Genomic DNA, 18,294 nt, shown 5'->3' on the forward strand with positions numbered 1-18,294 from the left:
GTAACAGGCTTTGTATGTATGTGTGTATGTGTGTAACAGGCTATGTATGTATATGTGTGTGTAACAGGCTATGTATGTATATGTGTGTGTGTGTGTGACAGGCTATGTACTGTATGTGTGAAAGAACAGGCTATGTGTGTGTGTGTGTGTGTGTGTGTGTGTAACAGGCTATGGCCCTCATTCAGGTTGGTTCGCTCCCCCGCACATTCACACAGGGGAGCGATGTTGTGCATGTGCAGCCACTTTGTGTGAGCAGGTGCAGCAAACCGATTATTTGCCGCCCCGATCGCATGCAGCAGTGTGGATGGAAGCGTGGGGTGGTGGATATGGGTTGCGCCGATGGGAACTCCCATGACGTGGGTGCCGGGGGAGGGCAGCTGATGTCACCGGATGTCAGCTGCCCACCCTCTTCTCGTACAGGAGCGCCACAGATCTAAGACAGCAGAGACTGACCTAGATCTGCGAGCGCTTGAGAAATTTGATGGTCGGCGACCGCACTGCCCTGCACACAAGCTGCAAATCGATGATGATGTAAAACATCTGTTCACATGCGTGAAATCTGAGGTATTTAGATGACCCGCAAAGCTGCAAATTTTGCAGCTTTGTGGTCAATCAGAAGGACCTCCAATGTGTGTGAAGGGAACAGGCTACATGGGGCCCATTTATGACGGATCATATATGGAATGCGATCTGGGTGGGACCATACTGCCCAGGATCACATGAGATTAAAGAGGTTTAATGGACACAATCCCCCCTCTCCCTCCAGGTGCACATACCGCTGGCCATCACAATGCAGCTGCTCTTGGTGCCGAATCTGTAGCTTTGGGGGACACAGCAGATCCCGGCAGCTCAGCTGGGCGATACTGCAAGTAGTGGCATCTGCTGCTTCTTGCCAGAACTGTTGCCGCTTTCCCTGCTGCGTGTGTGAGCTTGGGATCCTTATACTCCAGAGGCGGCGCTTCAAATGGGGATGATCGTGCCAGCCACAGATCTTGGAGAGAGGAGCCGTGGGCTGGCCACCCCTGCTGTATGGCATAGGGGTCTGGGCAGCGCAGGGGGGCAGAGGGTCCCTGTGACGGATGGGCAGACATCAGTTGGGTCCTTGCGGAGGATGGGAGCTATTACCTAGTTCCCATCCTCCGCAGGGACCCTGCCGCTATCTGCCCATCCGTGGCCACGACCCCTTATTTCCATGGGCGCAACCCATATCCACCACCCCATGCTTCTGTCCACACTGCTGCATGCGAACGGGCGGCAAATAATCGATTTGAATTTTGTGTAGCATAATGTGTAAGGGGCAAGTATAAGGGGTCTACTATTGTGTTGCATAAAGGGTATATGGTGTGGTACACACCCCTATATCCTTTAATGGCCACACCTCTTTTCTGTTGCTCGCCACTCCAGGGGGGCCCCGTGACGCTGTTGTACCGGGGCCCAGGATTTCTCTTGGCAGCCCTGCGCCTGGCGCCTGGTATCCGGAAGATGCCAGGCGCACGTACTGCTGATCCCCGCCCGGCGCCTAACAACAAGCAGACGCCGAATGTAGTTGCTGCTGGTTCCCGCCTGGAGTGCTGTTGCCCCTTTGCCACCATCATCATATTGGATCGCAGTCCGGACCAGCCCAGGAGAAAACCTCTTTGCCCCTCTCTACCAACTGGGGACATCACCATCTGGAATATTACCACACACAATACCCAGGTACCTGAGGTTATCTACAGAACTGTCCTAGACCTAAACTCCAGTGGATTTCGGTGATTTTTGCCATCTTGGGCCGACCACGTGGACCTCAGGACAATTATACCAACCAAGTGTGGAGTGGTAACTATACCCACCAAACTACCCCCCATCCCCCCCCCCCCCCCCTCCTTATCCGGGCAAAATAGGAACGGACTCTCCTACTGCTATATATTTGTGTGGCAATGGGCTTTCATTTATTGTGCTATTTATGTCGACTATTTTAATATATATGTTTATATGGTCTTATTTTATGTATCTATTTCAGTAAAATGTTTGTTGTAAAGATCATCCAATTCTTTTATTTGCTTCATTTTAGCGCTGCTACCTCCCCCCTCTTTCTGGTTCCCGCCTGGTGCCTAGCAACAGGCTGACGCTGGGTGCTCAGAGCTGCTGGCAACTGGGAACACCAGGTGCAGGTGGCGTCTCCCGTTGTCCAGGAAGGTTTAGGTTACTGCAGCTGCACTCAGTTAATAATCATTTGCTCATTGGCTGCATGGCCTTTTAGTCTTTGGCTGCTCATTCCCCAAATCACTGTTGAGTGTTCTTGCTTTTGTTTGAACCTGTGTGTCAGAGACACTGCCATTTTCTCCAGTTCTTCACAGCTCTACTGTGGCCCAGATCCTGGTGTAAAGCTTCCACTCAGGCCGGGCGTAGTCTCCAAGTGTTTACATAAGTTGCTTATAACACCTTATGCATTGTTGCATCTGTCTTTACAAACAGTCTCTTGTTTAGTTGCTTATAACACCCATTGCATTGTTGCGCTCAGCTCTGTTATTATCTTTATTAGCACATCTTGTGTGCTGCTGTGTTTTCAGACTGTGGGTTTCTGACTACGCCTCACTGTGTACAATTTCCCATGCCCAGCCTCTAATAGCCACTTTGTCTTTTGGAAGACCTGGGGGCATCTGAGTACGGGGCGGACCTAATTCGCCCTGGAAAGGCGTCTGCTATAGGCAAAGTCTTTGGCCGCAGAAGGTTAGAGGACTGCTGGGAGGGTAGAAATTGCGTGAGCGTGGTTGGAGGCCACTCAGTTCTTACAGCTCAATGTACCGGTGTGACAATATTAATTTCTAAAAATTGGTTAACAGACAACACAATTTAAAATTATATGTTGAAAATAATAATGTCTAATTTATAAAGTTGTCCCTACAGTGGGTAAAAAAGGAAATCTTGACACTCATTTAGGCTGCTACAGTTAAAAGGGAGAATATTTGTTTGTTTATTCACCAGGATTGTTTAGGGATGCTGAGCGATTCATGACCACTATATTTATTTATTTATTAACAGTTTCTTATATAGCGCATACATATTCCGCAGCGCTTTACAGAGAATATTTCAACACTCACATCAGTCCCTGCCCCAGTGGAAATATAAAAAGGAGAAAAAGCAGCCCTACAGTTTATAGTTTTTACAATATTTTCACATATATATGCTAGCGGGACGGTCTATATAATAATTATTATTTTATTAAAAAAGCATTGAAAACAATTAAAATGTGTATAGCAAGAAAAAATGTATAAATGATAATTCAGAGATGAGTCTGAAATAAACAGCACATTGGCAAGGTGGAATGGCACAATGGGTTGGGCACAATAGTTCCTCTGTTATTATCAAGACATTGTAACAATTAAGTATTTTTGGCTGATATAGAGTGTATCTCACCACTGGAGGAATTGGTAGTTGGTATGTGAGTTCTCTCAATTTTGCGGATGACGGTACTGTCCGCTGGAGTCTACTCACAAAAGACAATCCTGGTGTCCTGATTTTGCAGCAATGGCGTTGGTGAATTTGCCACTGGAGTGAAGCAATGTACCAGTGTCCTCACTAGAATGCTGTGTTTTTCAGAGTTGATGGTTAGCAAATCAGTTGGGGAATTCTTGCCAAGTTCATCTAGGTTTGCTGGATAGGTGCAAATTTTGTGATATGCCCCCTCACCGGCGCGTTTCGCTGGTCAAATGCAGCTTTTTCAGCTTTTATGAGAGAAGGAGCAACAGCGACGGGAAGAGAGGGAAGGAGCGACAACGATGGGGAGAGAGGGAAGTAGCGACGGTGAGAGAGGGAAGGAGCGAAAGCAATTGAGAGAGATGGAAGGAGCGACAGTGATGGCGAGAAAGGGGAGGAGCAACATAAAGAAAGGGAAGGAGTGACAGCGACGGGGAAAGAGAGAAGGAGGGATCGTGATGGGGTAGAGAGAGAAGGACAGATAGAGGCTGGAGCGAGAGAAAGAGGGACAGTGACGGGGAGAGAAAGAAGGAGCGACAGGAGAGAGAGAAAGAGGGACAGTGATGGTGAGAAAAAAAGTAGGGACATAGGCCCTTATTCTAGTTCACTCACAGAGGCAAATTCATTCTGAAATAGGCAGAACCATGTGCACTGCATCTGGGGCAGATGTAACATGTGCAGAGGGAATTAGATTTGGCTGACTTATTTTGTTTCTGTGCAGGGAAATTACTGACTGCTTTATTTTTACACTGCAATATAGATCTTACTGAAGTAAAACCCCACCCAAATCTAATTCTCTCTGCACAAGTTACTTCTGCCCCACCTGCAGTGCACATGGTTTTGTCCATTTAAGAAGGAATTTGCCTCTGTGAGGGAACCAGAATACAGCCCATAGATTGGAGAGAAAGAGGGACAGTGATGGGTGGGAGAGAAGGAGCAACAGCAATGGGGAGACAGAAGGAAGGATAGCAACTGAGAGAAAAAGAAGGAGGGACAGTGATGAGGGAGAGAGAAGGGAAAACGATGGGAAGAGAGAGACAGGGAGTGGTAGAGATCTAAAATCTATAATTGTGCAATAATGTAATAATGACAAAATAAATAAGATATGTTACATTTATTAATATGTTATGTTACTTTAGAAAACCCCTTATTGTCTGATGAAAACACAATATCAGGGCCCCGACAGCAGCACAGACGGGACTCCAGTGCTCAGCATTAGAGACTCCGTCCACTGACTGCAAGTGCTGCGGTCAGTGGATGGGGCCTTGAACGCTGAGTGCTGGCGTCCCGTCTGTGCTGCTGCCCTGATATTTAAAATCACTTAACCTACTCCTTTCTCACCGGAGTCTTTCTCTCCTACCCTGCTCCACTCTGCTCACTCATCCAACTGCCCTCCTTCCCTGCCGATGCCGTACCCCCCTAGTACACCCCTTGTTTTCATCTCACCTTCCCGCCAATGCTGATCCTTCTCCATGCCGCAAGGGGGGAGCGGGGTCAGGTGTCTTTTGATTATCACTGGCCCGTTGACTGTTGCTGTGGTGTGTGGGTGCAGGGGGAGCTGCGGGCATTTGAGACAGCTCGGGCCCCATAGCAGCTGCACCCTCGGTAGTTATGGCATGTACGCTACAATCCTTACTCACAAGCAGTCAATCGATAATCCTCCATCTTATGAAATGCAGGGCTATGATCAGGTCTGAATAACCCCCTATGTCCATGCAGCATTGCTGTTTTAACTTCAGGCACATGCAGGAAAAAGTGTATTGAAAGTGTAGGCAGCATTTCTGGTCTGTAAAAGGGCGGGGTCTAAGCACACACATGGAGATGGTCCACCCTGTCACAGGCATGTCAGTGAAATTGGTTGCATACATACAGTAGGTGCTTGACAATGCACAAAGGGGGCCATGAACAGATGGAGAAACGGCACCTGCTATGGGGCAGCTGATGGTGGTGTCTAAAGGATCCACTCGCCAGTACCTGGTGAGTTCTGGTGCACAGATGTGCACAAGGGAAGGTGTTTGTATTGGTATTTGCATAAAGTCACAGACAAAAGACTACCAGTAGGTGCAATTAAGACTTCTTATAGTTATTAAGATTTTTATAATATATTGCTTATCTTTACAGGTCAAAGGGTTTTTACATCCCAAATTTTAAACACATGTACCTGATCACACTTCCTGGAACTTTGCACTTCGGAAATGTCATACCAGGTGTGTAATGGATATATCAGCTTGCCCTCACGTTATGGCCTCAATGACGGCTATCAACAGCACATGGATATTGGCAGGAGGTCTCCCAAATGGTTCTCCAAAGATCTTGGGAGTAACAGGCATGGCTTGGAATCAACAAGAGCATTCGGCCTGTCGGAGCTGGAAAGGAGCATAGAGGTTTGGATATATCATTTAATATACTCAACATTTTAAAAATCTATTTTCATTCTTTTAATTTGCTGTCTACAAAAGCATATAGAAAAAAGTGTGATGAAAGTTGAAAAGCATGGACTCATTATGGGGCTAGATGTACTAAGCTTTAAAAGTGATAAAATGTAGAGTGATAAATGACCAATCAGCTCCTAACTGTATTCCCTCCCATACAAGCCCCTGCTATAGGGCCAGTTTCATTAGTGACGGTTACAAACAATAAGCAATATGTTTTAGGCCAATGGTTCCAATTGCATATTTATAAGGGGTGAAGTGTGTGTGGTGCACACGGGCCCCTGAGTACAGGGGGCCCACACTGCACCCATTGTTTGAATACATACCCCTCTGGAGTACCGCACAAATGGTAGAAGATCTATGGAAATCACACGGAAAATGGTGTGGCTACCATTTTCCACGTGTTTGCATATGCGCAGTAGTAAAATTGCTGGGAAAATGGCCGCCGCAACATTTTTGTTTTGATATGCGCATTAGATTTGAGGGTACTTGTTTCCTAGCACGGCGCCAGCGATGGAAATTGTATCCATCGGGTCCCAAAAAATCGCGTTGATCGCATTGCATGCAACCAAATCGCATGCGATGCGATCTATGTGATTTTTACATTGGAACCAATGTAAAATGGTCCCTGAAACCCGATTTTACATTGGCCCCAATGTTAAATGCCCCCCCAGACCCCAATTTTCCCCACCCTGATGGGTCAAATGGCCCCCTATTGTTACCGCCACCCCATGATGAACGTGTCCTCTGACTTTTTCATACCCCCATGTCGGCGTGGAGTTGATTTTATATAGTGTGGCGAGCGCAGTGAGCCACCGAGTCCGAAGCGTGGCGAGCGCAGCGATCCCCGCGAGGGAACGCGCATGACTTCACAGGTATTATGCGTCCGCTCGCCACGCTTCGGGCTCGGTGGCTTGCTACGCTCACCACACAATATAACATCAACTCCACGCCGACGTGGATAGTGGGGTTATGAAAAGGTCGGAGGACGCGTACCGCCGCCCCTTGTCATGTAAATTACCCATCAGGGTGGGTATACAATGAAAAATCGGGTCCATTGGCCCATTTAACATTGTTCCCTATGTAAAATCGGGTCCACCGCATCGGTCGCATTGTATGCCATTATAATCCTGCAAGTGTAAGTGGGAGCGAGTAATGAGTGTGGATGAGAGACGCAGATCTTGAAGTGGGAGTAGTAAGTGCATGCTTGAACAGAGAAGGAAATATGCCAGTAGAGAGAGAGATGTTACAGATTTTAGTTAAGCTTGGGATAAGCACGGGAGACAGAGCTTTACTGACTTGTAGGGATATAGGATCAAGAGGGGAGTTAGTGGAGTAGGAGGATGAGAAGAGTGTTGATACTTCATCCTCACTTGTGGGGTCAAATGAGGAGAAAGTGGCAAAGGGCTCAGGAAAGGAAGTAAGCAAGTCACTGGCTGAAGAAGAGCATGCAATTTCATCTTGGATTTTTATCAATCTTGTCCTTGAAGAAGAAAGCATGCTCTTGTGCACTGATATTAGCCGGTGGGGAGGGTGAGGGGGTGTAAATAAGTGATTTTAATTTATTAAAAAGTCGCTTGGGGTTGGTGGCATGAGAAGAGATGAGAGATTGAAAATAAGTTTGTTTAGCAGTGTCCAGATAGTCCAGGTAGTCTTAACCCCTTCAGTGGCAGTCCCGGAAATTTTCCGGGCCACGCTGCGGTTCCGCAGTGAGCAGTCCTGGAAAATTTCCGGCCATGCCACAAATCTACAGGTGTACGCCAGTGGTGCCTGCAGGTGTGCACCACTGGCACAACACCTCACCAGCGACCCCCACCAGGCAGCTCCCTCCCCACCTCCACTGTAGTAAACCCCCCCCCCCTCACCTTCGCTCCGGCGATCTTACGCCGGTGCTCCCCTACAGCCGCCATTACTTTGGGACAGACGGCGGCAGGCTCAGGGAAGTTCGGCACAGCTCGGGGGACTCGGGATCGCTCAGGTGTTCGGGTGCCCGTGTCTTCCTGAGCTGCCCCGAGCATCCCGAGCCTGCCGCCTGCTGCCGGTCAGTGTGCTTGTATGATTGGCAGCGGCCGCAGAGGCAGGGGAGCTCCACTAAAGACTGCTGGAGCGGAGGGGCTGGGGAGGTTCACAGGAGGGGAGAGGGGCGCTGGGAATCATCTACCCCATCAGTGGACGGTTTTTCTGGGACAGGAAAAACCTGTCCTATTTATGTACTCCTGTCCCAGAAAAACCCACCACTGAAGGGGTTAAATGTGACAAAGTCACTTGGATTTTGAGATTTACGCCACTGACATTCAAATCTACATGATAGTTTTTGCAGGTGTCTTGTCAGTTTAGAGTGCCACAGTTGCCATCTAAGCCTACGTGGATTGTGAGGAGTAGCTGGAGCAGCTTCATCAAGGGCAGTTTGTAAAGTCTGGTTCAGGTGGGTTACAGCTGTCTCAGGACAGGCAAGGGTACAAATGGGTGAGAGCAGTTGTTGCAGAGAGGTAGAAAGTTGTTGTAAATCAATAGCTTTAGTATTTCTGCGGGTTAGAGGAGGCTTGCATGATTTAGGTATTATAGAGTTTGGAGAAATTGAGGAGGTTGAGAAGGTGATAAGGTTGTGATCCAAGAGAGGGAAAGGAGTGTTAGAGAATTCAGAAACAGAGCATAGCCTAGTGAATACAAGATCAAGGCAGTGGCCCTCCTTGTGTGTAGAGGAGTCAGACCATTGGGTGAGGCCAAGAGAGGTGGTCAGAGAGAGGAGTTTAGAGGAATGAGGAGAAAGTGGGCTGTCGATAGCGATATTGAAATCACCCATGATGATAGTGGAGATGTCAGAAGATAAGACGCGGGGGAGCCAGGCAGAGAAATCTTCCAGAAATTGTTGTTTGGGAAGCCCAGGTGGGCGATAGATAGCTGCGACACGCAGAGAGAAAGGGGTGAAAAGCCTGACAGAGTGAATGTGAGTGATGGAACCAGTGGTAGGACCATGTGTGTGCACAACTGGGACAGTGATATACCTACCTCCTTTACTGTTACCAGGCCTGGAGGTGTGTGTGAAGTGGAAACCACCATGTGATAGTACTGCAGGGGAAGCGGTGTCTGATTGTGTGAGCCAGGTTTCTGTAATGGCCAGCAGATTGAAGTTACCAGAGAAGAGGCCGTGGACTGATGTTGTTAGTTTGTTGCAAACAGAGCATGCATTTTGTAAGACACTTTTTTGTGACTTGGAGGGTGATGGGATACATGTGACATTTATGAGGTTGGCTAGATTTCTACATTGTTTTGATTCAGCTGAATGTGAGTGTGGAGGTGGTTAGGGCCTGAATTTGTGGATATATCACCAGCTAATAAAAGCAGAAGAGCTAAATAAATGTTAGTGGAGGCTTGTGAATATTTTGTGTTGTGGCAGGTTTTGGATGTTAAAGTGCATGTAGAGATGTAAGTAAAAAGCTCATGAGTGTTAAGGGGAGTGAATGATGGAAGCAGAAATGTGCACAGAGGGGATAGTTGTAGGAGTAGTGTAGGATGAGAAGATTTTGAAAATAATTCTATGACATTATATAAAAAAGATTAGTTTAGCGAGGATGCTGTCAGTTAAAAGGCTAAAGTATTATTAGTTCTAAGCAAATTAATTTACGGGTATTATGTGCAATGAAAGGTATGTACAATGAGCAGAAATAAATACCAACAATTGCATGAAACTTGGAAAGTTACTGATGGTCCAGGTTACAGTCAGGAGATGCATATTGAGAGGGGAAGGTAAATTTGTTCAGTGATCCGTTGTATGAATGGATAGATTGTTTGCCTTCAGTTTTCCTTCGGTTTAACATTGGTATAACATCGAAGATATTATTTAAATGTATGCTATCCTTTGAACAGATGTTCCTTAGAATAGATGGACACAGGCTTCTATCGGTACAGGCCTCCCTGATGTTCATTAAATAATGACTTCAAACATATGTCTAAGCACTGTCTTAGATTTGCATGCACCTTAGAAATCATTCGATAGTCATCGACCATCGAATGATTTCCTCTGCATGTGAGGGGGGGGGGGGGGTGGCTTTTATGGGGGCAGCGCTTAAAGCACACGCAAAGCTGCGAATTACGCAGCTTTGCGTGTGAACCAGAATAAGGCCTTGTATGTATGCTGCTAAATTGATGTGTGTAGAAGGATGCTGAATGTATTTTTGATAATTTTCTGATTAACAATTTTAGGCCGTCATTCAGTTTGGATCGTATATATATGCTAAGCTGCTCCTTCCTGTACTTCCTGTCACAATGTTCATCTACGACTGCAGCCAGAGTAAGTCTGATTTTACCCAGGCTTCCAGCTGCAGGGGGCTTTGCAAGGCCAAGTAAAATTGCATTGAAGACGCAGTACTAGGCCTCGCCATATCCAGGAAAAGAAGTAGACGCGCCCCGGTTTTCCTGAATGCTGGTCACTTCAACCCCTGTCCCTCTCCGCAAGCACATTTGCCTGTCAGTCAGGCATTCGCAATATAGCGATGCAATTGCTGGGCGGATTCTGCCCATGCGCAGTTTCCCTCTAAGTGAGTTTTATGATACAGTAAGTACGGATGAAATGGCTTGACATTGTATTCTCTCTGTGCATCATATGCTTTTGTAATGTAATATGTGTTTTGATCCCTATAAGGCTGCTGGGCACTACGAGTCAGATAATTGGATAGGACAGGGAAGAGATTACAGCCGGGGCACTATGAGTCCACGAATAACAGACAGAGCCAGGTCTGTGAGTCCTCTGCGAGGCGTCCACTCCCTGGAATGCTGCAGGTACAGTTTCATGTGGTATTTCAGTGCACTGCTGAACAAAGAAAAAGATTATAACTAAGATTAAATTAATATCAAAAGTAAAAGCAATTTTTGAACCTTGTCGTATTGATACAGTTCACTTTCTGTAAAGTGCGGAGTTAGGCTACATGCCTGTATTATTACTGGGGGAAATGGTAAATACAATGACTTAATGGGGTAGATACACTACAGCTTCTAGAACAGACAAGCAGCAGTGTTGTCTGTAGCAACCAATCAGATTCTATCATTGTCTACAATGCAGTAGAGAAAGTAAAGCTAAATCTACCCAGAAGCCTGTCTGAGACAAACACATCTAGTTTTCCGTAGTGCTGTAAAAAAAATACTTCTGTGGAACCACAAACTACTGTACTGTGGCCACTGGCTAAGGCATATCTACCACCCTTATCAATTAAATACACTACGCAAGTAAGCGTTAGCACTGTACATAGTTACAGTATTTATGGGAAGATTTTTTTTTTCCCTTTTACTACTCCTGCTTGCGCTGGTTACATACTTAGGGCCTTATTCAAACTCACACCGAGCGGGTCTGAATCGCCCCCATAGCTTGTTTTCTTAATGCAGTTTTCTTCTTAACACTATGTTGAGTTAAATTAAGGGAGTGTGTTGCCATGGCAATAGCATATAAACACCGACAATGGCAGTAGCGTTTGCGTTGTCGTCCCTGCTCCCTCATTGCCCAATCTCACCCCTAAGAGGCTGCGAGCAAAAGTCTGCAAATCCAGGGGTAGTGTAAGGGATCCGATATGATTTCCCGGCGGTCGGGATCCCGGCGGTCGGAATCCCGACACTGGAATCCCGACCGCCGAAATCCCGACAAGGGGGGGACATGGATCGCCCCCCCTTGCGGGCTCGCTGCGCTCGCCACGCAGCGGGCCCGGTGCCTCGCTACGCTCGGCACGCTATTTTATTCTCCCTCTATGGGTGTCGTGGACACCCACGGAGGGAGAAAGTTTCGGGATTTCGGCGGTCGGGATTCCAGTGTCGGGATTTCGACCGCCGGGATCCCGACCGCCGGGAAATTAACCGCATCCCAGTGTAAGGACAGGATATAACACTATGTAGATCTACTGGTTTCTACAATGTCCATGCCTGGGCTTGATTCAGATGTGATTGGACTGTTGCACAGATATGGTAATAGAGTAGGAGACGTCAGTTTATAAATTGACACCTTGTGCATGTATTTGTGATACAGTGCTGTGTCCTAGGACACCACATCAGATTACCTGCGACGCCATCAGCTGGCTGAGGGACCCATGGATCTGAATAAGGTCCCAGGTGAAGGTGCCCATTCACTTGTCCGATTTGGGCCAATTTCACCCCAGACAGACAGATCAGGCCGAGAAATCAAGCCCAACGGATGTGATTGACTTCCCCGCCAACTCGATGCGCATATCGGGTTGGAGTGGGGAGGTTGGACGGGTTGCACATTAAATCTATCGAATCGGACCCATCAGTGGCACATTGTGGGTGCTTTTTAGCTGCCCGCCCCCCGCCCTGCAGACCCCGCCGACCAGACTCCTCTGCCTGGACCCCGGTGCGATTTATTGCATGTAAAAATGGCACATCAAGAGCAAAATTGTAAGCGAGCCTCCCTGGGAGCTGCTGAGGGCTCTCAAGGGCAGACTGGTCTGACTCATCCTTAGTACAAGTCGGACTAGTGTATGGGGGACTTTACACATTACAAAGTCATTTAATGAACATTGATGCAAATACAGGTTGAGTATCTGTTATCCAAATTATTCCAAAATGTACTTTTATTTTTGCTAAAAACCTACTGAATACATCTGTAACTGGCACTACTGGAGACATGATATGTAACTGGCACTAAATATGTGCAAGAAAAGGATTGCTTGGCAGTCAAATTCAGTGTCGGAGATTGTACACAACCTTTGTTTCATGTTTTAAAACCTTGTTTCATGTAGAAATAAAATTATATGTGTGTGTATTTCATGTGTTTGATGTGTTTATGCAACATAAATGCAAGATACCTCATGATACCTCATTCTAATGTAAATATATTCCAAAATATAGAATAATCCGTTATCCAAAATTTTTCTGATCCTGAGCATTTTAAGGGATACTCAACCTGTATTTAAATTGATCAAATAAAAACAACAGTAAAATACTAAATAGTACAATAACAACAATAAAACAATAAAAGACTAAAATATCTGTGGTTGCTGAAAACTCGTTAATGGTTCTCCTATATATTGATCTCAGAGTGGAGTAGAATCACTAAACGGAATTTTTTTTTTAAAATATATAGCTGTAATATAGTTACCCTCATTGTTTTTGTATATGGGATAGTGTAGGGTATCCAATAATAGATCTACAATGAACAGGTAGAAAGTCAATAGGTCGACACCATATGGTTGAAAGGTACGAAAGGTTGACAGTGCTTAAGGGCGACAGGTAAAAAGATCAATATATGGTTGACACAAATGGATTAATGGTTGACACAAATTTTCGCCAAGGATTTTTTTGTATTTTTCAAATGTTTTCCCAACATTTGCTTTTTTACTATTCCCTGCACTCGCTACAGGGAATAGTAAACCTGTAGTGAGTGCAGAGGTAGCAGAGCTGCGTTGCCTGAAACATGAAGAGCATAGCAAGCCTGGAAGGGTATACATTTCTACTGATGTTGGCCACACATTAATAAACATACAAGATTTGATCCAATTTATGTTAGGAAAACATTTGAAAAATACAAGAAACACCTGTCGACCATTTATCGATCTTTTTACCTGTCGCCTTTAAGCACTGTCAATGTTTTGTACCTTTCTGTGACTTTGAGTGTGAGCACTATGAAAAAATAGGATGTCACTCCCCTAGTGCAGGACATTTCCTCTATTTCTTCTTTGAAGTTGCTTGGGAGCCGTACATGCAAAAGAGGAAGCATAGAGATCTTTGTGTAATACTGACACAATGAAATAGTCTCGGTATATAAATAAGGTTTTTATGAGACGGGGAATGTCGCTGATAACTCTGATAACAGTGTGCATATAAAGTGTAATTTGTAATGGATTTGGGGGTTCCCCCCTCTACAATTACTCACAAGTGTCGGAGTAAAGCTGACGTGTCAGTAAATCCTCAGTTTTCTCTGTTCCAAATGCAAGGATGAATTGGGTCACAGATAGCAGCTAGGGTGAAATGATTTGCTTTATTAAAAATGGTTAAACCATCATAAAAAAGGCGAAGTGGGGTACTCATCCTAGGGGTTTCCAGAGTCCAGCTGTGAGGTGGAAAACAGAAAATGGATTGCTAGCGACCCCTGTTCCCCGCTGCCAGGAGGAGGTTCCGAGGTCAGAGGATGGACCTGCATGCCTGCCCAACCCCGGCTCAGGTCTGATGCGCATCGGCAGGGCCGGCAACAGAGGTCTTGGGGCCCTGTACACTGAGATTTCTGGGGGCCCCAATCCCAAACACATCTCTAGGACTTTGGGGCGCATACACAGTACAGGTGAATGGCCGAAAGGAGTGGATGGCTGCTGGGCACAGATAGAACAGCTGGCCACGGCACAGTAGTGTATAGGCGGCCGGGGCAGGACATACATCAGATAGCGTTCATCACTGACGCCAGGGCCGGTTTTAGGGGTCAGGCCGCCCTAGGCACAACATTGTTTGTTTCCCCTCCTCATAGACTCCCATGACTGTACAATGTAGTATATACACCCGTGCTCGGTGCAGGTCATGTAGCATGCAGGTTAACTGGGATGCCCCCTTGACCTGACCTGCCTTCTGCTGCAGCAGGTCTTCCTGTCACCTGCACTCCCCACCTGTCACATGTGACACACATACAGGATATACCGCCACTGGTCCGGCTTACTCCCAGTGAAAGTCCCATTCTCGATAGTCAGCGCACATTCCCAGGTAGTCAGTACACAGAGCTGCTGACTGCTTAGTCAGCTGCATAGCTCGAGTGGGCGGGGGCATGTGAGCTGGATGATCCGTGCGGCGCACGTGCAGTTTCCGTTTCATCCGCTTGTTAAAACATCCGTGCTCAGCTGACACACACCTGCACACCAAACTCGAAGGAAGGTGCTGTCTGCTCCAGGCTCTTACCAGTGCAGGTACCGCCCTGCTCACCAGCACTGCAGGGCAGAGCCGGCCCTAGGCATAGGCAAACTAGGCAATTGCCTAGGGCATTTGGAATGTCTAGGGGCATCAGCAGCTTCTGCTGATTAAAATTATATACAGCATGCCTATATTCTGTGTGTGTAAGTGAGGCTGTATCTGCATATGAAATAGTGTATTCATGGAAATCACTGTAACATAGCATTCCGTATGCAGGTACAGCCACAGTGGCACACAGAATATAGGCATGCCTCATATCATTTTAATCATCAGAAGCTCATTGTGTGTCCTGGCCACATAACAATGCAAATAAGACGAATTTTCAGCAAAAAGGCACCCAATGTTAGCAGAACTGGCCAGGAGCTGCATGGCCTATTGAGGCAAGATGTATGAGGAAACATCTCTATCCAAGGAGAGGCAGAGGTCACAGTGTTAGCGGCTGTGTGAGTTGGTTGTGCAATAGTGTTCGGCATATATGTAAGGGGCATTATGTGTGTCATGTGTATAAGGATATTAATAATGTGCAACATATTTGTAAGGGGCATTATGTGTGTCATGTGTATAAAGGGTATTAATAATGTGCAACATATGTGTAAGGGGCATTATGGGTGTCATTATGTGTATGAATGGCATTAACAAAGGTTGGCATAATGTGTAAGGGGCATTATGTTTATAAGGACATTAATAATGTGTGTAATGCGTAAGGGGCATTACTGTGTGGTATTATCAGGAGTGCCGAGAGAAAGGGGTAGGGGGTACAAATTACACAGGCCAAAGTCTGATGGAAAGGCCCAGTGGGGGCCCCGGGCCCCCTCCCCTTAAGTGACAGCAGCAGCTGCAGCTCTTCTCCTCTGCCCAGCACACACTGCTTTGTGCTGGGTTGCAGTGTGGCCATGGAGGTGCTTAAAATACAATATTTTCTCAGGATTTTTTTCTAAGGGTATAATGTGAATAATGTGAAGAGTAATGTATATAAGGTAAAGTGGTACTACTGTGTGATGTAACGTGACTAAGGGACACCATCGCATGATATAATGTGAATAAAGTTGCACTACTGTGTGGCATAATTTTAGTTGGGGGTACTATTGTGTGGCCATGCCCCTTCTCAGCAAGAACGCACACCTGTTTGGGCTGCACACCAAATGTGTGCACTGTTTCTATTTAAAATATTGTGGGTAGGAGCACCAAAATGATGGTGCTGGGAAAGGGGAGCAGGGTCAGAGGTGGAACTAGTGCCGGTGCTAGGGGGCACCAGCCAAAATCTTGCCTAGGGCATCAATTAGACTAGGGCCGGCTCTGCTGCAGGGGTTACACAGGATGGGTTCCTGCTTGCGCTGCCATGTCACACAGCGAAGCACTGCTCACTTTTTCTGTTGCCCAGTCACAGTGCCGGAGATGAACGCGCCTTCTGATAGGGCGGCAGCATCCCACTTCTGATTGGTCTGCTTGTCACTCGCTCTGCCATGGTCACAAGCTGTGATAGGTGCTACCTCTAGTGACAAAACCAGCCCTGACTGACGCTGCAGCCATGCCTCTGGGGCCCCTAAGATTGTCGATGCCCGTCACAGTTGTCCCCCTTGATCCCCCCCTTTCGCCAGACCTGCGCAACGGACCTGAGGGGACATCACACTTACCGGATGTGGGCCAATTTCTCAAGGGAACAGGTGAAATTGGCCCAAATTGCGGTAGTGTATGGGGACCTTTACTTTCATGTAACCATTCCAACCATGCACAGTAAAAATGTATATTTGTGATATCACCACTATTAAAATAATTGCATCTTTCTGTTTCACTGTAGGTGACAGAAATGTTGAAGAATACAGTATAAGTGTAGCCTTTAAAACTATATTAATCATACATTTTGGATTTATTGGTTATTTAATGAACGGCTTAAATACTTTTAGATATTGTTTTTGCATTTCATAGTGTTTCTTTGTCTGTAATTACAGTAAACTACCAGTCGGTACAGAGTATGTTAGAAATCTTTCCAGCCCTCCAGTCTCAAGGAGGAATTCACTGTCTCGTCCCTCCACCTGGTCTCTAGAGGGGTTAGGCTTTGAGGGGACACTGAGCCGCAAGGGGTGGAGTGGATCAGAAATGGACCTTAGGACATCTCTGACAGAAAGTGTCCAGAAACGTTCAGATCTCGTACAACGCCTGAGAGCGGCTCAGGGAAACCTGGAGGGGCAATCCGAGGAGCTCAGAAAGCGGGACAAAGAACTGGAACTGAGCAGAGCTAAAATAGAATTACTGGCTCTAAAGCAGAAAGTAAGATGCCTGATGTTTTTATATGAGACAGATATTTAATGTGCAATTACTACATGGGTACTTTTAACACAAGCACTTTTCCAGAAACAAAACCCATAGATTTGATTGTGTGCATTTCCTCAGGGAGGTAAGTTGAAATGAATTTCTCCTTCTCCATCACAAAGCAGTCACTAACCACAGTTTTCAAAGAAAATTGTTCTTATTGCACAGCAGAAAATATTTCCGCTTCACTTCAACACTATAGGGCAGTATTCAATGAGAAAATTCTCTGTGTTTTATGGCGAATTTTTGCTTTTTTCGCCTTGGACGGGGTATTTTGCTCTCCAAAAGCGAGCAACCCTATTCAATGTGAAATATTCTCTGTCTTTCTAAGTGATTTTCTCCGTGTCTCTCCGTGTAGCAATTCTCCATCTTTTGATGGGGAGCTGGAATGTGAACTTTTAAACTAAAAGGTTTTTTTTTTTAATTTTGGTGTCAAAAAATCAGGTTTTTTTTTCTGTGAAGGGGCATGTTATTTTTATTCATGTGCTTATAGCACATGAATATATATTTAATAAAAAAAAAAAAATTAATTTTTTTTTTTTTTTACACAGTGCAGCCAGCAGGGGGCCGGAGCGCTCCAGCCGCTCATTAGATATTCATATATTCACTGCACCCGATCGTTAATATGCACGATCGGGTGCAGTGAATACTGGGTCCCCCGCTGGCTATAGGGGGGGGGGGGGCAGCCTGTGCTGCCTGGGTCCTGGGGAGCCCCCCTCCCCACCACATTCCTCTGGAGCAGCCAGGGAGACTTTAATCTCTCTGGCTGCTTCCGTTCCCCGGCTCCCTGAAAGCTCCCTGCCGCGGACGCTCCTCCGCTGCAGGGGTTACGGCGAGCATCAGCCACATTGAATAGTGGATAAAGTGCCGTGACGGAGAATCTCCAAACATGGAGAATCTCCGCAAAAACACGGAGAGTGCATGGAGAGCGAAATAAAACGCTCTCCATGCACGGAGAATTTTCTCATTGAATACTGCCCTATAGAGTGAGTTTTTTTTATCTTAAGGGTCTATATACTAACCATTGAGAATGTACACTATATGGACAACTGTATTTGGACGGACCAATTAATTTTTGTACTCAGGTGTTTCAATCAGACCTGTTGCCACAGGTGTATAAAATCACCGGCCATGCAGTTTCCCATTGCAATCATTTGTGATACAAAATGGGTCTTTCTGAAGAGATCAGTGATTTCAAGTG

At 46.2% G+C, this 18,294-nt stretch overlaps 1 protein-coding gene across 5 annotated transcripts in view; it reads left to right on the plus strand.

Annotated features, from left to right (window-relative positions):
* The window catches only part of LOC146074941 (uncharacterized), a 104,880-nt gene that overhangs the window by 24,750 nt on the left and 61,836 nt on the right, over positions 1–18,294 (plus strand). For 2 of the 5 annotated variants that reach the window (XM_083183677.1, XM_083183678.1), the window contains exons 2-4: positions 5,581–5,843; positions 10,534–10,670; positions 16,733–17,051. In XM_083183677.1, the coding sequence (XP_083039803.1) occupies positions 5,655–5,843; positions 10,534–10,670; positions 16,733–17,051 (645 nt within the window). In that variant the 5' untranslated portion in view covers positions 5,581–5,654. Of the gene's footprint in view, positions 1–4,674; positions 5,844–10,533; positions 10,671–16,732; positions 17,052–18,294 lie in introns of those variants that run through there. The other 3 variants (XM_083183675.1, XM_083183680.1, XM_083183679.1) reach the window with 3 other exon arrangements.

The sequence above is a fragment of the Crinia signifera genome, chromosome 4 (genome assembly GCF_055691185.1).
Source record: "Crinia signifera chromosome 4, ASM5569118v1, whole genome shotgun sequence".
Taxonomy (NCBI): domain Eukaryota; kingdom Metazoa; phylum Chordata; class Amphibia; order Anura; family Myobatrachidae; genus Crinia; species Crinia signifera.